This window comes from Panthera uncia, chromosome A2, assembly GCF_023721935.1.
Source record: "Panthera uncia isolate 11264 chromosome A2, Puncia_PCG_1.0, whole genome shotgun sequence".
In the NCBI taxonomy this organism is placed as follows: Eukaryota; Metazoa; Chordata; class Mammalia; order Carnivora; family Felidae; genus Panthera; species Panthera uncia.
This window is the reverse complement of record NC_064816.1, coordinates 28709445-28731753: the sequence shown is the minus strand read 5'-3', so window position 1 is coordinate 28731753 and position 22309 is coordinate 28709445. Positions and strand designations below refer to the sequence as shown.

At 41.2% G+C, this 22309-nt stretch overlaps 1 protein-coding gene across 13 annotated transcripts in view; it reads left to right on the top strand.

The window, feature by feature from the left end:
* CADPS (calcium dependent secretion activator) overlaps positions 1-22309 on the top strand; it is a 477475-nt gene that overhangs the window by 370904 nt on the left and 84262 nt on the right. For 5 of the 13 annotated variants that reach the window (XM_049642654.1, XM_049642655.1, XM_049642653.1 and 2 more), the window contains 3 exons: positions 3513-3619; positions 10110-10266; positions 11330-11471. In XM_049642654.1, the coding sequence (XP_049498611.1) occupies positions 3513-3619; positions 10110-10266; positions 11330-11471 (406 nt within the window). Of the gene's footprint in view, positions 1-3512; positions 3620-4649; positions 4659-8882; positions 8904-10109; positions 10267-11329; positions 11472-19740; positions 19888-22309 lie in introns of all 13 variants that reach the window. The other 8 variants (XM_049642650.1, XM_049642649.1, XM_049642651.1 and 5 more) reach the window with 4 other exon arrangements.

Here is a 22309-nt window from a genome sequence, read left to right as displayed (position 1 = left end):
TGTCGCACAATGTCACGCCTCTGTAACGTTGCAGTGACTCCTAGAAAGGAGCAGCTCTCCATTTGTGTTTTATCACATTTGCTTGTTGTTCTTTTCAGAGTTTGTCATCTTACTTGTCACCTTTGTAAAAAGTCACTTTGTCTCTTTACTTTTTTTACTGTCTCTCCTCACCTACCTGAGCAGCCCCCCCAGCGCCTCCTGGGCCTCCTCCACCCTCCCAAACGCAGACCAGCATGCTATCTCAGAGGCTCAAAGGCATGCCTAGGCCAAAACCAAGTACTGTAAACTTCTACCGTTATTGTACTCAGCAGCTTTCTAGCTTAGTTTGCTTTTCCGTTCATTTTCCTTCTGGAAATTTTGTTTCGGTTTGGAACACTGAGCTGCGTGCGGCTCCGGCTCTCGAGTGTGACACTGTAGGTTTTGAGACAGTCGAAAGAGAGCATTTATTTCCAAATGTCCACATTTTTTTTTTGTCTCTAGCTATGTCTGACATATGCAACATTTTCAAACCTCAATGTCAGCACAAAATAACATTGTTGCATAACATTTTGCATGACGATTTTTTTTTATATGTTCTAAGCTTCAATTCTGTTGTATGAAATGTTTACTAAGTATATTGTAGTTCTAGTTCCCTTTCCTCAGTGCTCCAGCGGGTACACGATTGGGAGATAGGAATGTTGCAATACATTTCAAGACAGCGGAAGTGACAAAAAAAAAAAAAGTCATGTTTAAGCACAAATTTCTCCTTGACCTCTGCTGGGGGCGGGGGGAGGGAGGACGTGCTACAGGATTTTGCACAATATTTTCTTTAAAGACAACATCGTAGACAAGATGTTTCCAGTACAATTTTTGCCATTTAGCTAGTCAGTTAGCTACGCAAATGAAGAGGAAAATAGTATCTTGTCTCAGCAAAGTGGCTTGATCTACAGATAATGGAATTGCAGCTAATTAATAGTAAATGAAAATCTGCTCCATGGGTTAATTGGAAGATCAAGCATCCTACATTAAAGGATCCTTAACCTGCTTATGTTAATGGTTGCCTGTTAAAGTAAAATTGCAAAAGGTTTTATTAAACATACTGTTTGTATATATACATCAGGCATACACATATCTGTGTACATGTGCACACACTTATAGAATGGCTGCATGCACATATACACTTTATGTGTATCTATCAATATATATTGTAGTCAATCTAAGAGTACCGCATATTAAAACAAATCTTCAGGTGGTCCTAGCTTAAGCATCTTGGATTTCTCCAGACATGAAAATCATTCACAGTTTTTTAAATAAAAGTACATACAAATGTTGGTAGGAATTATTTCATGTCTATATCATGTGTCACGTACAGCTAGAATTCCCCCTAGATTTGGTGAGTATTCCACCCAAAAGGACAATGTTCTTTATTCTTAAAGCTAGAGATTTCAAAGATGTGCCCCAAGTGGGATTTCCTGCAGATTTGTATTAATGTGCAGGCTTGTCTGGTTACTAGAAAATGTCTGTAAGTGTGTGATGTGTGTATGTGGGTGTATGTGTCGAATGGGTAATAAGCATAGGATGAGGAATTTGCAAATTGATGTGTAAATGTGAATATCAACTAATAAAAAAGAGTAGCTTATGCATATTTACTATCAAAATGCAAATACCTCATTCTACACATATTACTCAAACATATATACACAGTATGTTTGTAGAAATGCCTGAAAGTCTCCTGATGAAATTATGATAGCCCATTTATGAAATTATAAACGGGCCTGGTGCCCCCAAAGCACAGAAATCAACCTTGTCACTCTTTCTCTCTCCATACAGTCATTGCTCTGGACCAGGCGATGAGCTATCAACCCTAAACTCTTCACATGTCCTCACCCTGAGTGTCAGATATTCCCTGCCTGATCTGCACACTTATGTTCCCTGGTACCTCCTCATGCCCTAACCCTACCCAGCCATTTCCACCTGTGTGCGGTACAAACCGTGGAGTGTCCCATTGGCCTGAATCCAGAAAGCCCGCTTTCGCTCCAGTCGTGGGACTTTGTTGGACTAAAACTCCCAGGACCTCGACAGTCTTCCCCAACCCCATCTACGATTCTTCATTCCCATTGGCTGAAATACTCTTTATACAGTGGTTCACTGAATTTGTTTTTCATTATTAAATCCCACATTACTACTCGTCTGATGTTCATTGCCTGTCTGACAAACGTACAATGGAAAATGAGATGGCCCTTTTAAATTTCTTTTGTAAATTCGCAGTCACCTATTTGTTTAAACCTCATCTCCGCGCCCCCCGCCCCCCCCCTCCCCGGCCCCGGCCAAACAACAGCATAAACAACAAGAAAACCTTCCTGTGAAGTTTTAAGTAATTTTCTCTAGTTAGAAAAATCCTGACACCAAAATATATCCGCTTCAGAGGAGGGGATAAAAACAAGTTCTGGCAGTCTTTTTGTGCACATATATAACCTGGCTGTGGAATCACACTAACGGATCCTACTGCCATTTTACCCTGTGTGCTCCCAACGTCTCCGAGGCTTCAGAGTTCGAAGGTTTAAACATGAAATAGAGGATCCCCTGTGGGTTCAGACTGGTTGAATTCAAGCAATTTCATTGGCTAGGAATATCATTACATTTTAAATAAAAAGATTTCCCCCAGGAAAAAAAAGTTTCTCATTTTTGGTAACATAATGACATCACCAAACATTCCTGAATCCGCTCTTGGAAAGACTCACCCTGAACCAGGGTTCCGTTTGGTCTTGGGTCAGATCAAAATACAATGCTTTCAACATAATAAAAACTAACAACAAAGAACCAGTTTTGAGTACATTATTGCCACCACCCCCCCCACCCCCCAAATAAAATTTCAATCCTACCAACCGGTGGCACAGACTACCATCCCCTCCTCCAGTCCTCTACCCCCAACGCCCTTTTAATGATTCTATCCTGTCTTCTACCTAATAGCTCAGGAATGTCCGTTAGCTTTCAGTTTCCTCCCTGGACAACTTCAAACAGCCAGACGTTTGATTCTGTTTGTTCCAAATGAACATTCCAATACCTGTTAAACATGCAGACCTGTAATGAAAAACAAAGCGGAAGTACCAAACGTTCAGGGACAAATCCAGGAAACAAATGTCACAGCAGTCAGGGGTCAGAGTCCTGCCTCAGGTAGTGCGAACACAGTCTAGAGAGTGATATAAGATAGTGCATTTATGCTGTCTTTAAAGAACGTGTGTACAAAATGTCACTCAATTGGAAATGGGCTGTCATAAACTTAATATAGCCTTACTATGAAAATTTGCAGCTGGAGCACTGCTTTTTCTTAATATGTATTATAATGAGGATGGTGTTAATAACAAAATGGCTTTATGGTCTGCTCACTACTAATTACGTGGCACTGGACATTTGCATGAACCTTTAGAAAAAAAAATTGGTGATGATTTGAAATGTCTTATCCACTAGTTCTAATGGCCGCAAAACTAGCCCGAAGCTCTCACTGAATTTTAACACCAATTCTTGTACTACAGAAAATGTAGGCCGATTAATCACTCCTGCCAAAAAGCTCGAAGACACAATCCGTCTTGCTGAACTAGTCATTGAGGTTCTCCAACAGAATGAGGAGCACCACGCGGAGGTGAGCGGGCCGGGTGGGAAGTTGTTTCTCTGGGTGTCCCTTAGCGGGAAAGTGCAGACCCCATCCTCCCAGCAATTCAAACCAACGAGATGCCTTAACACACATGTTCTTTTAACTGGCCTTGCAAAGAGAAGGCGAGTGGAAGTTTTGCAAGGAGAAGCCCTTGGAAGGTCGTTTAAAACAAATAAAAGGTGGCTACATGTTATACATTTCAGCTTTAAGTTTTCAGATGTTTCTAACAACAAGCAAAAGAGGTGAGTGTATTTTAAAGATAACATGTATTCCAGCAGCACAAGGTTATCATTGGGAACACACACGATACTTTTTGGTCTTTTGTGGTTGTTGTTGTCACCACCACTGTTGTTTTTATTTATTTTATTTGGTGTGTGGATCGCAGGCCATGTTTTTGAATTTATCTCTGTAACTTACTCCGCTCGCACGAGAGCCTTCACTGGTTAATCTCGGATGACCTAGGTTGCTAAATGCAGTGACGGAAGCAAATTATTCTGTGTTGTTCAACTTGTCGATTCTCCAACATACATCTGAATAAATACAGCCTACTTTTTCTTTTTCTTTTACGAACCACTGTCAAAACGATCGTTTTGATAATAACTGTAAACTAAGGGATTTCAAGGCTAACTAAATCCCAAAACTACAAGGACTTAAACAACCCAACACTTCCAAAAGAAAAAAGATCCCAGGATTCCATTATGGTCAAACTATTTTGTCACTTCCTGTTTCAGAAACCGAGATTTAAAATTGCTCTTAAAATAACCTTTTTGAAAATTGCACTAATTTTCGCTCTTCCTCTCCATTCAGTTCTGCAGCAAGAGGGGAACCAAAGCACTCCATAAAAGCAATTTCTCAAGCACTTAAAATGATCATTCCCATGATACAGGAAAATTGACAGTATAGTTACATAATATATAATACACCATAAATCCAATCGTCCCGACTAATGCCTGATTGCATATTTAAATTTCCTCCCTGTTTTTCTACTGTTCCACTCAATCACGGCTGATCGTGGCAGGGAAAAGAGGTATGTGACTAAGCCGAATGAGCCAGCCACCTGCTGTCATAGTCTGTGCATGCCCTTCCAAGTATCATGTCTTCTACTGGGATTTTTCCTGGGTGCTCCTGCTTTCTAACACTGACCCGAGGAATGTAACGGCAACTTCCAGTGGACTGCTTGTGAAATGGCCCTCCACGGCAGGGTAAATGTGGGGGTTCTCTTGTGCGTGCATGAAGCGAGTGATATACTTAACAACAAGTGCAGTTACATCCCGACACGCGCCTCCTACCTGCCTGGATCCTGTCCTTAGCCTGTCTTAGTTTCCTACGTCCGTCTGTACTTACCTTTACCACAGCAGTTGAGTACCGAATGTAGTAACCAGTAGCTAGCCAGAGTGATACTAATCTTCCTCTACAACTGTCTGTATGTGAATCATATATACAGTATTTATATATAGAGAGAGTGTCAAAGAATCATGATCCCCCCCAAAACCCTCCTAAGAATGGGGTGAAGACCCTTTGAGGCGAGTGTAACTAACTCCAAGCGGTGCACAGCCAGGAATGAGAAGAGGGGCCAAATCAACCCCCTGCAAACCTGGAAACTAGGACCTACCTCCAGACATATAAAATTAAGTTGAGCTAGGATAATTTTTTTTTCGACTCCATCCTAGAGGACATCCTTTTCAGATTGGGGGCCTTGGGGGTTTTGGTGACGGTAAGTACGTTCTTTCTGGGTGTCCACCGAATCATTTCCAGAGCTCCGCAGGGGTTCTGGCCTGCCCTCCCCTGATTTGGATGTTGAGGCTTTTCCCATGATGCCAAACCGAATCTACACATTTCTAAAGACCTGGATACGAAGAGGATGGCTTTCCTCAGTCACAGCTGTGCTGCTGTGCTTTTAACTAAAAGAAGAACAAAAGTGACAGACATGCTTCATTTGTAATCACGTGATACTCTCAGGCTGCTACAGGCTAAGGAAGGATGGATATTTTCCTAAATTACTCAAAAGAGGTACCAAAGGGAAGCTGATATTACAAAGAAGACGTTTTTGTTTGTTTTACTTTTCCAAAGAAGCACTTTTCTCAGTAAGCGCTAATCATCATCTTAAACTGCCCTAATAACCATCATCATAAAAATATTTTAATCTTATGCATTGAAAAGGCATTCGGGGTAAGTAAATAGGGTAGGAATAAATCCAATTCTGTTTCCATTAGAAGTTAGACTGAAAACTTCAGCACACTTTGGAATTGGGAGACTTGATTCAGTTTTAGAGACGTGTACAGGATCATTTCCTGAATTAGTAATTTCACCCAATCACAGAATTTCATGAATGGATCAAAAGTTACCTATCTGCTAAGCACCGAGGCAACCTACCTCAGTGCTTTTTGGGAGAACAAGGAAACATAAGGCAGTCTTGACCTTCAAACAATACAGTGCATAGTGGCCAGGAGCTCGGGTTCTGTGTCAGAGAAGCTTGAGTTCGAATTCCAGCTTTACCTGCCCCTTGCTTTATGATCTCGACCTGGTTGCGTAACCTCTCTTATCCTGTAAATGAGAGAGAATAATAGAATCTACCTCAGATGGTCGTTGGGGGATGGAAGTCCGCATGAAGTAAAGTGTCTGGCGTTATGCCTGGCATGTAGTAAGTCCTCAGCAAAGCTTGGCTGTTGCATTTTTGGGGACGAATTGCTAAGGAAGCCAAATATATTGAGTATGTGATCATGAAAAGGGACAAAACTATGTGGAAAGTGTCAAGTGAAAGGTACAGACAGAATATGTGGAAAGAAGAAGGGGCTCTTTTCAAGGTGGAAGCATCCAGAAAGGCACCGTTTGTTCGGAGCGTTCACTTACAGATTGCAATCACCTGGAAAGCCCTTAAAACTTACTGATGCCAGGGTGTCACCCCAGCTCGAGGAGTCAGAATCTCACGGGGAGGAGCTGAGTATTAGTAATTTGTAAAACTGCCCAGCTGATTTCAAAGTAGAGCTGGGTCGAGAGCCCCCTGGACTACAGCTAACGAAGTAGAATTTGCTCTGATATGTTTAAGACGAGGTTTGGCTGCCAAAAAGAATGAAGTATGAAGATTTTTTTTTCTACTGACCAGTCCTCCTTGCATCTTCTCTGATCGCTCAGATACACTCAAGAAAATCACTAAACCCTAAGCATGGATCTCGGCCATGGAGCCATGGCGTTTCGTGGCTCTACACAAACAAATGTGACAAGCAGACTTGCCTCCCTCACCAAAAAAAAAACCAACAATCCTTAGAATCATCTTTAATTCCAGTACAAAGTAATTAAATACCCCAAGAGAAAACATTCTCATCAGCTGGAACTATGTCACACATACACGCATGCACGATACGGTGGTAGTTGTCACATTTATTTCTTAATCTCAGCTTAATTCTGCTCTGAGAGCTGAAGTTATTCCCACATGCACGCACACACATACACACGAATAATGCCTTCACGTATCAGTGCTCTCCCTTTCCAATCTCTCTCTATGTATACGTATGTATATGTATATATGTATTGTGGTACACGAAGGGGTACATATATACATGTAGTTTGTGTACATAATAGACAATGTGTTCAGTGTGGTGGACTGTATTCCTAAAGCATACATCCTTGCCTTTAAATAATGAAATGAGCGGGTAAGTATTTAGAAGCCAAAGCACAGCTCCTTATTATCTTTGGAAAAGATCTGCAAAGGCTTCGGATGCCCACAGACTTTGAGTTCAGTCGTGTACCAAAGTAGCATTCACCTGTATGAACAAGCGTGAGATAAATATAGTTGTTAGGTTTTGTTTTGGTGGTTTTTTTAAATTTTCAAGCTTGCCTTGCCCAACCCAGTCACACGGATTCTGTTCATTTGATTGAAATTATGATAATGGCTTTTTGGTTGTGACTGCCCTTGCCAGAATCTTTTCTCCAGAACCTCCTGATGTGGTTCTGGAAGAATTACCTTGGGTGGACAGAAATAGATTTGGTCTTCATTTCTCCTACAGCTATTATATTTAAATGATCTTGACTTTAGAATCCAAAGTTTCTCTGCCAGACTTCAATAGTGATCATTCATATCGTAATAGTCATTGTTCTTTGTAGGGTTACCTATCCATATACCTATTCATGCAACAGCTATAGATAATTGCTCAATTTTATGAAATTCCAATGAGGGACTAGGCTCTCTATAGATAGAAGTGGGTGCTTATTTGGGCCTCTGGTTTGCAACGTTTCAATAAACCTAGTAAGAACCAGGCGTGAAGTTGGGCTAAGAAATTTGGAATTTCAGACATTTAGGATTGGTTTTTTGTTCTTTTTTTTCTCTCTCTCTTTCTTTTTCTCCCCACCCCCCCCCCCCCCCCCGCCCCCGTCATCCTAGAGCAAAATCATATCTGAGTAGGCAACTCAGTCTTCCCAGTAACTGTTTACTTGGACTCACCCTGAAGCTATAAAGTTCATAAAATAACTAATGAGGAAGTACCAGCCAACATTTGGCGTGTCTTTGTGAAGTTTGCAAATCTCCTGCCTCAGGATTAATGAGAGTCATCCCGCCATCTAGGGGTGGGGGTGGGAGTGGGACTCCAGCAAGTTCCAATATTTTCAAGGTCTCTGCCCAAAACACAGGTGGCTGGGAGAGCTCCGGGGGTGGGCGGAGGATTTCTTCCTCTGCCGGATTTAGCCAGGTAGTCAGTGTGGAGCCAGCCCCACACCCCAGGGCCCTCGTGCCCAGGCAGGAAACCCACAATAAAACCTCATCGATTCAGACACAAATACTTGTGGCAATTCAACTGCAGATGTGGCTCTTTTCATTTTTCTGAAGTGGAATGTTTGACATGATCTCAACTTTCTCTGGAAATTCTAACGGCTCTTCTCACAAGTTTTATCCCAGGACCTCTGAAGTTAAAGCTTCTATCTCTTTGACTTCACTTTAAGCATCAGGGGGTCTATGGTTATCAGAAGTTTTAAAAAACCTCTACATTTATGAGACACTTATATGGCAACCAGCGAACGCCTTTGACTTTCGTGCCCAAGTACTGACTGCATTTGAAAGCAGTAAAATGATATCTCTTTTTAGAAAACCCCATAATGTAGGCTTTCTTGCTGACAGGCAAGCATCTCTCTTCTCTCCTTACTCTGAGTCGGTGAGGTTTTACTGTAAGTTAAAATGGAAACAGCAGGTGTCAATTTCCAGCCACGCTGACCTTGCAGAATGGTCCATGACTTGATTTTTTCCATTTAATTTGCAAACCAGCCACATGTTGATAAAGGAGAAGTAAGTAAAATGAAATCTCATGAAAGAAGAGAGGTGGACCCCTATTCTGCCTCCTAGTGGCTGTTAGAATATCCCCAAATAACTAATGAATCACAGAAGAGCTTGGCCATTGAACAAACTCTTTTCATTTATGGAATTATTTCCATAATCATCTTTCATGTTTCCAAACGCCTTCCCATCTTTTTTGTTGGTGAATGCTCCGGAAAGTGTTTCCAATGTAAATACTTTACGGCATTGGGTTGGGGGCTGGGGGACAAGATGGGCAGCCAATTTGCTTTTGTTTCTCTGCTCTCTTTGAAATCAGGAAAAAAAAGGGGGGGGGGGCTGTTGACACCGCCACTCATTCTGCATGCTCCCTGCCAGAAATGATTAGTCAACATGCATGCATGCCTTTGAATGGCATTCACATCTGGCCTCGTCCGATGCGAATGTTGTCCCTGAGACCCTGCACAATGATTTCCAAGGACCCACGTGCATGAAAATGAGTTACTTCACTGATATTTTTTGGTTTTCAATGTACATACGTGTCCGACCCCCGGAAAAGTAAGTCCTGATCTTACTGAGTGCTTCCTAGCGTAAGCCTGATCTTCCCTACAGGCAGGATGCAACACCAGAGGCTCCCTGCTGAAAGAGATTTTGACTCAAAAGTTTGGTGACAATTGGAACAATGGTTTCCTTTGCCTTGGTATGAAATAGGAGTGACATTACCGATGCATAGAGAAATAATGAGTTGCTGAGCTTGTATGAGACCGTAGACATTTAAGCCCAGATGTATAGATGTAAGTGAATAATAATTGCAAATTTTCAAGTTAGACCAGCAGAAAACCCATAAACACAGTGAAGAAACTCCCAAATTCGAATACCCTAGAGCAAGAGCTAGCCAACAGCAGTGACAAAGAGCATGACTCAAAACGTACTGGATTATTGTAAATTGAACAGAAGTTCCACGTCTGCCATTCCTCCAGCTGCGTCCTCTGACCAGCAGATCAGAATACATTTGAAGGCAGGCCTGGAATTATGAAAAGCATTGCCTCAGGACACGTAAAAGCCCACTTGTCTGAAAAATGCTGTTCTTTTTACAATAAAGTCACCAAACCCTGCTGATGCACCGTTAATCTTGACCAGTGAGGACTTGACTTCACATCTTCAGTGGGAGAGAAAAGCTCATCGCCTCTTTGTCTGTTGTTTTTCTGCCAAATTTCAAAGGCCTTTGCGTGGTGGTCAGACTTGATGGTGGAGCATGCGGAGACGTTCCTGTCACTCTTTGCAGTGGATATGGATGCGGCGTTAGAGGTGCAGCCCCCAGACACATGGGACAGTTTTCCACTGTTTCAGCTGCTGAATGATTTTCTCCGTACTGATTGTACGTATCGTCTTCGACTGGTTGACTTTCCTAAGTAGTGTGCAGATAAATAGATCAATAATAGGTAAATAAACAGATCAATGAGATGTCTCCTCTGTCCCAGGCAGACTACAGGCTCGTGAACCCCCTTCGTAGTTTTCTTATGACTTTAAAAACAACACAAGCTTACAGCTGATGGCCATTCTCGTTCTTCCAACAAATGTCCTGTTACAGGAAAGCCCTCTCTTCCCTAGGCAGGAGAGCTCAAGAGCTGTGTGATAAGCGGGACCCATGCCTGTGTGTTTTATTTGCTTTTGAACAAGCTAATTAACTTAACCTCTTCACATTTTGAAATTTTTATTGCAAGATGTTTTCTAGATGAAAAACAATTTCCAGCTAAATAACACCCCAAGCGTTTCAGTACCTTACAGCAACACATAGCCATAAAATAAACCTTCCTTCCAAGAAGTGATGAAGGAGGGGAGGGGGACAGAATGCTCTTTCTGGGCATGTCGCGGGAGGGAGGGGAGTGGGTGCAAGGAAAACCTGAAAAACAGTTGTCGATTATTGTTTTCACTGTATTTTTAGAGTTAATTTTTTTAATTTTTTTTAATGTTTATTTATTTTTGAAGGAGAGAGAAACAGAGTGTGAGTGGGGGAGGGGCAGAGAGAGAGGGAGACACAGAATCGGAAGCAGGCTCCTGGCTCTGAGCTGTCAGCACAGAGCCAGACGCAGGGCTCGAACCCACGAACTGTGAGATCATGACCTGAGCCGAAGTCGGACGCTCAACCGACTGAGCCACCCAGGTGCCCCTCACTGTGTTTTTAAAGGAGCGTGATTGCTTTCCCTTTTTAGAAGAACAAAACAAATGGGTAAAATGTTTTTGAATTCCATTTTCCTCCCACACAGATTGAATCATGAGCTTCAGTGCCATTCATATACTTTTATTACCTCCCCCCTGCTTCTTTTTCGCCTCCCCCAGAAACGGTACATTTAATATAGAAGACAATCCCTTCTGTATGTACATTGTATGCTGATAAACCAACTGTGGGTTCTTACCAAGCTTTTGCTTATCTGTTCTAGATAATTTGTGCAATGGAAAATTTCACAAACACCTGCAAGACCTGTTTGCCCCACTTGTGGTTAGATATGTGGATTTGATGGAGTCCTCAATTGCACAATCCATTCACAGGGGCTTTGAGCGGGAGTCATGGGAACCAGTCAAGTAAGGAAGCCTCTTTTGATATCATCGGAGTTTGGGTGCAAATGGCTGGACAGTCATACAGAAATGGATTAACGGTGTCACAGTTTTTATCGTTAGCAAGGACAGAGAGCAAACACTGTACATGTTTCTAACTGTGATGCTCACCCATAAGTGGGGGAGGGAGAAGGAGGTTGAGAAATGTTTTATGAAATGAAATCTTTGTTTTATTGCACAAGATAAACAAGAAATAAGGGATAGAAACCTGGCTGTGATGTTAGTACTGTGTAGCTGACTCCAGTGGTGATACCCCTAGGAATTAACGTTTCCCACAGTGTGTTCCATAGGGGTCTAGCCAAGCAAACTCTTTCTATTAAAGGCCAGGTAGTGAATATTTAGGCTTTCCAAGGGGGCATAATCTCTGTCACAACTACTCAGCTCTACCCTTGTAGTGAAAAACCAAAACCAGACAAAAAGGCAAATGAACGAGTGTGGCCGCGTTCCCATAAAACTTTATTTTCAAAACCAGGAAACTGTCCTGTAGGCTACAGTTTGCCATTTCCTGGTCTAGGCCTTGGAGACGCACTTTGAGAGAAGACTTCACTGTGGCCAGATATGTTTAGGAAAGTCTATCTACCCCACTCATCCACCCCACACCTGTATCTCCTGGAGAAGCAGAAAGCACAGCAGCATATTTGAAAGCTCTGAGAGCATGGTAATACAGACCCTTATTTAACTCTGTTTAACCTGGAGCTTCCTAAATGTATTTGACCTCTTATTTTGTCAATGGGACATCGCTCCTGTAGGACCAACGACCGGAAATCCTGTAGGGTGTAAATTTGGCAATTTCCACAATTGCTTAGCAAATCTTAGATCCCATTGGAAATGTCTGGCAGAATCAGTGCCACCTGTGTCCCCAGCAAGAAGGAGGGCTGTGACTCAAGAATGCTGGAGGGTCAGTCTTAGGCTCCCCTTTCTAGAGAAGTAGAGGGCTGCTAGGTGTTGAGAATTTTCTGGTATGGTTTGAAAAGCTCCAATAAAGCCTGGTATTAATTTTGCCCTGTCAGATTCCTTTTTGTTTTTTCTTTTCTTTAAGAAAAGCATTTTGTTCTTTCTAGTCCTTTCCATCTTTGAGAAGTAACAATCAGTATAGAGCATCATGGGGGTAGGTACAGCACACTTTGAGGTACTTCAGAACAAATATCTAAAACATTTCCCTCAAGTTCAAGGACTTGACTTGTGCCCTGTCTCTACACAGTTTTCTGGATTAAGATTCTTCCTCTTCATATTACACTGCATGACTCTAACTGACAAAGAAATGAGTGCAAAATAGCTTTCTCAGCCACACATCACCCGCCCCCCTCCCCCACGTCTAAGCCACAGGAGAAGTTTCTTGACTTACCCTACTGAAAGCAAGTTAATAGGTAGTTGCTCTTCATTCGCAAGTACCAAGAAATCTAAATCTTGGCTTGTTATTCTCAGGTTTATAACCTTCTCTTAATATGGCCCTGCTGACTTCTAACGCAGGAGAGTTAAACTGGGTCCCTTAATGATCAAGCGTGAACGAGGGGCTGTATTTTTTTGTAAATGCTCATTATATTCAAGCCACTTGTGCTGTGGATAACAGCTGAGAAAAGGGAAAGGTTCAAATGAGTAATATTCACATTTTCAAAATAGCTTGAAATAATGGTCTTGAAATAGCTTGTACTTACTTGGGTTTAAATGTGGATGCTGTTACTACCAAACATGGGAGGAAATGATTGGTATCCGTCACTATTTCTTCAAGGGCCCAGGGGTTAGGGCCTTGCCCTCCACTTACCAGCCAGAAGGCAAGACTTTGAAACTCTCTGAACTTCTCCTCTATAAAACTGACTTTTTAAAATGTCCCTACCCGGTATCTGAGAATTGTCATGAAGCTCTGGGAGAATGTCATTGACGTCATTTTATAATCTGTTAAATTCTTCAAGCAGATATCTGTTATTCCTCTTACAGCATTAAATATTCTCGATAACGTCAGAAATGAAGGTAGAATCAAAATGACTTTCACAAATGGACGTGTTAGGGAGGGTTTTGTTGGGGATTTCTTTTGAATGATTAAAAGAATAAAATTTGAACTCTTGGATCAGTAATTTAAAGATCTGACCATTAGGGAAGCATGAATAGTTGTGAATAATAGCTTGGGAATGTTTTATGTAGATGTTTTTTTTTTTTCTTCTCAAGTAGCTTTTTGCGGGTCAAACTGTGCTCTTGGTTAGCGGCCGTGATTGTGGTCTGTTCAATTCGTGGTAAATAGTACATGCCTTTTGGAGTATATGGACACATTTGGAAGTGCCAACTAAAACATACATGAAATTACAGTTCTTTGAAACCACACACATTTTATTAGCTGATTTGTAAACAGAACGTGGGTGCTGTGACAGATTTGCAGAAATGGCCGGCACAAAATGAAGGGTAAAAAGACCTTGGGACTTCCTTTTATGTGCTAACAATGAGTCTCTCTATACTTCCTATCACGTGAAGAGAAAGTGCAAACTCTTTTTTTTTTTTAACGTTTATTTATTTTTGAGACAGAGAGAGACAAAGCATGAACGGGGGAGGGTCAGAGAGAGGGAGACACAGAATCTGAAACAGGCTCCAGGCTCTGAGCTGTCAGCACAGAGCCCGATGCGGGGCTCGAACTCATGGACCGCGAGATCATGACCTGGGCCGAAGTCGGCCGCTTAACCGACTGAGCCACCCAGGCGCCCCGAGAAAGTACAAACTCTTATCTGACCACTAGTGAAGAAGCAGAGATTCATTTTCCTTTTCGTATTTTTTTCCCAAGTAAAGAATGCTGTTTTTGGAATGTTTTATTATTATTATTATTATTATTATTATGCGTACTCAAGAACAAGAAACTGACTTAGGTAAATAGATTCAGTTTGTACAACCTTCTCTAATCTTACCACGTGTTCGTTTCTCCATTACACACAAACACAGACGCACGCACACACACACACACACACACACACACACACACATACACACACAGACAATACATACACACAGCCTTTCCCTCAAATAATTGTTATATTCAAATAGCTCTGTTCTTCCATTTTTCAAAAGTTGTGATTACAGGCACCTGATTATAAGTAAAATGACTGAGAAATGCATTGTAAAGCTTACTGCAAGAGAAACTAGCATTCAAGTTATTAAAGAAAAGCAGCACTCTGAAAAGAAAATGCTACCGATATATTGAGTTTGCTAAAAACAGAAGTATTCTTTCTTCTTCAGATTTTCTTATTTCAAAATATAGACCTGCAAAATAAAGCAGAAATATAATCCTTTGAGCTTGATACAACTGAAGCTACTTGATAGAGTAACATGGCCAAGTTCTAGTGCCGCTTTTCTCTAGAAAGATGGCCTTCCATCTCTGCAAGGGAGAATGGGTCGCTGCATCTCTGTGTCCCTTAAGCCAGATAACCGTCATGATCAGCATCTCAATGCATTTGTGGAAAATGTTGTTGTACCGTTTCTATAACCACAGCGGAAGGCCATCAGCCTGTCAAGAATAGGCTCAAGCTAGAGCCCATAGCGCCCTCATGGGTGTCCATTAGGAAAGGTCATAGGGCCATTGCTGGGAAGGTTGTCCCCAACTCTCCCTGCAGCCCTGAATATGAGCTTTTGGCTCTCACTGACATTGGGCAGCCTTTCTACCAGCTCTTCAGAGTTGGCTCCTTGTTAGTCAAGTCATTGTGGCCTTTGGCATGGAAGCAAACTTAGAAAGCAAGTAATCCGAAGCTCCCCAGGACTACTATGTACCCACTCCACACCACCTTTTCCTTGACAGATCATGTCTCAATCTCCACTTAAACAACTCCAGGGAATCCACACTTCATGGTTACCCATTTCAGGTTAAAAGGGCTCTGAATGGTTGCTCTAGACACTATTTTTGACATATGCACACTGAAAAATCTGGGTTTCTCATTTCTCAGAATGCACTCTACCTCTCTCTGCCTGAGATGTATATATGAAAGGTGTTTTTTAAATAACCTCATTTTCCAGATTGTCAAAGATATCAATATCTTAATGAACTGTCAGACCAAAGGCACCTTAGCGACATGTAGGTGACCTGGGATGAAATACAAAAGTACTAGACTGAGAGGAGACTGAACCTTGGGCAAGTCAGATGACTTTCCTGAGCCTCACTATCCTCCTTTGTAAAACAAAGACTTTGAATACCCAAGACTTTTTCAAGCATTTTGGAAAATGTGATTTTCCATATTCACCCCATATCCACATTTGGTCACCAGCGCCTCCCTAGCACCTAGAACAGAGCCTGGGACACAATAGGTGCTCAATAAATATTTATTGACTGACATTTATTAAGGAACTATACAGCCTAGAAATTACAAGGATACAATAGAGAAACTGTGGGGATGAGAAAGAGAGAAAGATATAATCCCCTGGTCTGGGATCTCAATTTAGCTGGGTCTGAGCAACATACACACAAGAAAAATGACTTTAAATATTTACCAATGTAGAAGTAGCTTAACAAAGTGTGATGAAAGCATGGAATAGAGGGGAACAAATCTCAACTGAGGAGTCACAAAGGGAATGGCTTGGAGAGTAATATTTCCAGAGGGGTAAGTGCTGGGAAAGAGCATAAGCAAATGCAGAAATATGGGGGAAGTGGAAACGGTGAATGTTTGATTTTGGCCAGCATGGATTAGGAAGGAAGCAAGCTATGAGGTTGGAAAGTTGATTGGGAGGTTCTAAAAATCCCATGAAGTTTAGAACTTTATTCTCTAGGTCATACTTTTCAAACAGGGGCTTCATAGCTCCCAGACCGGTAAAAATTTGTTCTTGGCAGGGAAGAGGGGCAAAAAAATTTTTACTCTTGTTATGTATATGTGTAAAGCACAGGTCTACATACAGTTCATAAACAGATACACAGTACATTGGTGGTATGAAATTCTCACAGGGAAGGCAGTTGGGGGCCTGGTGGTGATAATGAATAAAAGGTTGGAAAACATCATTCTAAACTATAGGAAGGTATCAAAGAGTGCCCACACCCCAAGCCAGGGATTAGACCTAAGGATAATCATGGAGAAAGGCTTTAGTGTCCAGAGCACCAAAAGAAGACAAGATGTACTATGTAGATTCATGCAACAAATGGCTCATAAAGTGGAAGGCATTCTGAATCTCAAGTCTAACCCCATCCAGAAGTCTTTGAGAGAAGACCCAACCATATCCTCTCTGCATGGAGACACAGTCTTGATTAGAATTTATTCCAGAAGTAAGAGATGTCTCTACCTCTGGTTGTTCATCCATAGAAATGAGGCATGCACATTTGTGACATTTATCCATGTGAAAGAGAGAGAGCAGATGATATTTTTTTAATCCAGTGATCCAGGGACAGTCCCTTTGACCTGAATGGGAGCTACCCTTTTTTTTTTTTAGCAGAGTCCCTAAAATGAATGAGTCTAGTTTTTTCAAGGTTATTTTTTAGTAAATGCACCCAACACAGGGCTCAAACCCATGACCCTGAGATCAAGAGTTGCACACTCATCCAACTGAGCCAGACAGATGCCCCAGAATGAGTCTGATTTTTGACATATATCAGTTGTTGTGATTACAATTCACACCTCTTATAGTATCCAGAGATGTCCCATTATGATTCTCACAGAGAGGCCTGTGATGGACTTGTTTTTAGGTAGTTACTAAAGGGCAATTTGTTATCCTCATCAGTGGCTCCTGGAGCCTGATCTGACCTGAGTGCTACTAGAAAATTCTCCCTTTTCTCATGTATATTATGCTTGGAATTGCCTCTTTGACTATTAATGCAAGTTATTAATATCCAAGTGAAATATTAGTAACATTAATACGACACTATATTATTTTGCTGAATGCAGAAATATCAAGCATGTTTCAGTCTTTTAAAAGTAGAGCATTCTAGTATGTCACATGAAGGAAATGTTTCTATGAGTCCAGTGCAGTAGTCCAGCCAAAATGTCATATTTTACAAATACAATATGCTTTGATTAATATAAGTATTTTTTTCAAATTTGCATATGCAAAACAAAGCTCATTTCTAATTTGTGTACCCACCATCCGCTAATATGTTTAAATTAAGTTGCTTTTGCATACATCTGTATGTTATTCATTTCTAGCTACTTTTAATTTGCTTAGAATTGACATTTTAACTTGCCAGGCTGCCATCTCTAAAGATCTCCTAATTCCTTGATCATTATTCAGTGTGTGTATCATCTAATGATCACATTTGCTTATGTAGGCTTACACATGTCTTAATGGAAATCGCCAACGGTTTTGTTACATGGCAGTGTTTAAGTCTGAGAGCCACCAGGGACTGACTTCAGAGGCAGATTCTCCTGTTAAACAGAGAAGCATCGAGGAAGAAGTTCCACTGTTCCTTCTACCTAATAGTCATATTTAGCTACTCTTCTCTTGACCATTCCTAGAAGAGCACCCTTTCATTCCAAGTAAAGAAGCGAGTTTACTTTCCCAAAACGTGAAGTGCAGAGGACGAACCTGTGAGACAAACCTGTTTCCCTTAAGGAAAAGAACGCTGGGTTGATATTTTGCATTCTAGGTTTTTCCATCGGGATTGCCATTGTGAAAGAGTAACTTGTTTCTAGAGGGAGGCAGATGTCCTGACTCTCTGTGGGGCCCAGGACTTCTGACTTATCAGGAGGCTTGCCCCCAGGCAGCCCCAGCCCTTGCAAGGGTTCTGTTAGTCAAACACAGCTTGCCCAGGGCAGATCTGCTTTGGCAAAACTTGCTCTTCTGCAAGATCCAAAAAGAAACCCTCAACTCCTCTGCCAAAGTTCTGTCAACTCCACTTAAACAGGAAGGCTCCTCTCAGATGCAGAGTTAGGCTGGGCTCTACCGTGCCAGTGACTTTGGCTGGATGGAACACCCTTAAAATGCCACTACAGAGGCACACGGTGCCAGCTCGAAGAGCAGTAAATGCCACAGTCCCTCCACAGAGATACGGTTGACTTGAGTTGGGGATTTTGTTTTGTTTTATTTTCTCTCTTTATTCGTAAGGTCATCCGTCTCTCCTTCATCATGTCAGTTGATCAATTTCCGTTCAAAAAACAAGAAGCTGATGCAAGGTCACGTTTTTAACTCTCCATTAATTTTAACAGTTTGCAGAAAAACACGCTGCTCGGTGAACTTTCACACACTGAACATGCCCCTAATAATCACACAAAGAAACAGAACATCCCCAGTGCCCCCCCAAACCCCTGCATTCTTTCTTCCAGTTTTTATCTCACTTCCAAGTGTGACCGCTCTAACACGAGGCCACATTTTTCTTTTTAGTTTTAGAGAGACAGAAAGTGAGTGGGGGAGAGGGGCAGAGAGAGAGAATCTCAAGCAGCTTCATGCTCAGCATGGAGCACGCTGTGGGGCTCAATCCCATGACCTTGGGATCGTGACCTGAGCTGAATCAAGAGTCAGATGCTCAACCAACTGAGCCACCCAGGTGCCCCATGAGGCCACGTTTCAAATCTACTTATGGTCCAAGAATTTAGAACTAGAGGTGAACTTTCTTTTCCTAGGTGTCTTTTTAGGTGTGTAAACATTTCTCCATTTTAATTGGACTTAGTTTGGGAGAGCAAGTTTCTTTAAGTGTTTTGTACAGTGACTCAAAGCTAATCCTTCTTCTTGGTACAATCCCTTCATCTTTGCTTTCAACTAGGACACCCCATGTCACATATACCTGTCTTCAGAAGTAACAGTTGGGAAGTATGCATTCAAGTGGGTCAATTTCCCATTCTGCCTTGGATCTAATATCTGACTTGAGAAATGTGCCTCCCTCAAAAATAATTTACGAATAAAAGTAAGAAAAGGAAAGTACGCCACCATTTGTATCGGTCTCAGTCACTTCCCCGGCAGCCCCCACCCCACCAATGCCAAGTATTCCATGCACTTCATGTTTTTAGTATCAGACAAGTTCTAGACTCTCACGGCAGTGCATTTGGGAACCAGAGCCCCCTCACAAAGGCATTTCTATAATGTGATCATTGTGTATAGGTGTCTGTGAGCTTTCACACTTTTAAGTCACTCTGTAGTTACTTTTTCCCATTAACTTTTGTCATTTCTCTCTGACTACTGAGCTGTACCACAACGCCCCATCCGTGAGCTGTCTTCTGAAGTGTGTGGCCTGCATTTCCCCTGTTGTCTTGCTGTGAACTTGGCCAATTTATTTACAACTGTCATGTGCTTCTGCCGCATCTGCATTGTCACTGTGATGGTATTTTTTTCTTTCTGTCTGTTTCTTCCACAGGAGTTTAACCAGTAACCTACCCAATGTGAACCTACCCAATGTGAACCTTCCCAAAGTACCAAATCTACCAGTTAACATCCCTCTAGGCATCCCACAAATGCCTACTTTTTCGGCACCGTCATGGATGGCTGCTATATATGATGCTGAGTGTGTATTCAGTTCACATTAGATCTAATTTAAATTTAAGTGATCTTGGCATGGATATGTATTGTTTATTTCTATACATCCTATATAACAGAGATGGAGATGGATAATTAGACATATTTTGCTGATCATACGGAGACAATATTGTTTATTTCTGGCACACAGCGTGTTTGTAAGACGTTTGCTATATATACAGCACTAACAATTTGTCTTACGCCCACTGAACGCTTGAGGGCTACGTTTAACTTCCTGAATTCTTTTGCAAAAAGATTCTGCCCATGTTTTTTGTTGTTGTTGTTGTTGTTGTTGTTTTTCTTTTTTAAATTAGAGTGCCGTGACTTTGGGAGTTATCCGTTCAAAAATAGTCCAAGAAACCTCTCTGATGGGCTGGCCAGTCCTCTCTGGCCTGATCCAAATCTAAGAGGGAAGCACACTTACCTAAAAGCTGGGGTTTTCTTTAAATAAAAAATTCCTAGAGTCTGTTTAAACCAAAAAGCATATTTCGGGTGTCAGCAAATGGCAGGATATAGTAACAGTATGTTCAGGGCTAAATGAAAACTTCTGAATGGATCAAGCCTTAGTAATGTATATGTTATGTAAAGATACTTTCCAAGGTCAAAATACAATATGGAGCATTGGGATCTAGGTAGCAAGAAGCTATCTAAATTTGAGAATGCAAGAGTCGAAAAACAGATAATTAAATTTTTTGGTAGCTGTATCATCTGTGGTCTGAGGATAGGACCATTCTTTACATTCATCCATACAAATGCCAGGAATGCATGGGGTTTGTTGTTGTTGTTTTTGTTTTTGTCTTTTTTTTTTTTTGGAGGCCTAGCCACCCCTTTAAAGGCAGCAGCTCAGAGGGTCAAGGTTATGCAGCCACTTCTAGCTTGGCAAGTGGCTCTCTTTTTTTTCCCTTTGCAAGAAGAAGATCCAACACCCCTAAATTCTATCTCAGAGAAATTAAAACCATGTGCATGATTTAATAAGTGAAATAGAGTTTAGTGATTCTATACCGTCCTTTGATCCTTTTCTTAGACCACAGCTAATTATAGGCCAGATAAGCTTTTTCTTGAAAGAATAAATTGGCACATTTTCAAAGGGAAGTGTTAGTATCAAAGGAATAAAAAATGATCTGAAACTGGCAGTGATGTTTTGAAATGTCGAAATCACATTTATCAAGATGGCCCTCAGCATTTTTATTTTTGCAATAATCCAGGTAGAAACTGGATGTTCAATGACCGCTCTACTTGGCTGCTTCAGAGTTGCCTAACATTTTTAAAAACCTATGTTCGTTCACAAGTTCACAATGCAATCATATGGTCAATGTGTCTGATTCTCTTTTAACGATGAACTAAGACCTCCAAAAATTTATACCTGAAAAAAAAAATCTTCTACAAAAAGTAAATCATATTCATGCTAAGATGACTCTATCAAAAGTTAGATTAGGTAGTATCTGTTAAAAATTAAAACATAAATATCTGAAAGCTTTTCTTACCTTCTTTTGTGCATGCTCCGTGGCATTGTTTCTGAAAAGATATGAATCAAGACATTGTAATAAAGCAGATAATGGTCTCCATTCAATTAATTAAGGCATGAGTGGGAACACATTTTGGTAACTGCTCAGCAATCAAAATAATCTTGGTGCTATTGCCTTAACATTAACAGTTTATCTTAAAAATAAAAAGAAAATATTCTTTTCCTCATGTCAAAACTTAATAATAAGCTCTTCAAAGAAAAAAAAACCCAGAAGAATTTTTTGAAACTCTGAAACCAGATGGGTGTCAAAATGTTGTTGTAATAAATACCAATTATTGCATTCATATGTACTTAATGATTTAAAACATACAACCATGCAGTTCCAAAACGGGGTTTAGACTAGACCAAGTTGGGGTTTCTTTTTCCCAAGCATAGGATGGGGCAGGGGGAAGGCTGAACTTTCACGGAGAAACAATGCATTCCCCCACTTTTGAACAGTGCTTACGGCAGTATCTGAGTAGAAGGCGTAGATCCTCAATCGCTCACCAGGAAATGCCTGATTCTATATCTTTTCATAATTCCGGTTTCCTCCTTTGCCACCTTTCATTTTAAGGACGTGTTTCCATGTTACCTGCTCCTTCGTGTCAGATACATCTACATACTGACCTCAGACTGGTCTGTCCTTGGAAACATTACCCTGTTGGTCCAGGCCGTAGGCTCCCTCTTGGCATGTTGGGAGTTTGCCCCCTCCCCACCCCACAGTAGCTGTGTATGCGTTTATGCACTAGCTATATTTCTCTCTGAAGCATTAATTCAATGCAGCTGGCATCTGTCACAATAGAAACACCCACTCTCATCTGTTTCTATAGACGATGTCAGAACAAGTGGTAATGCATGGTGTGTTGGACATTTTATAAATTACCGTGTTAGCATTAGTGGTATGCGA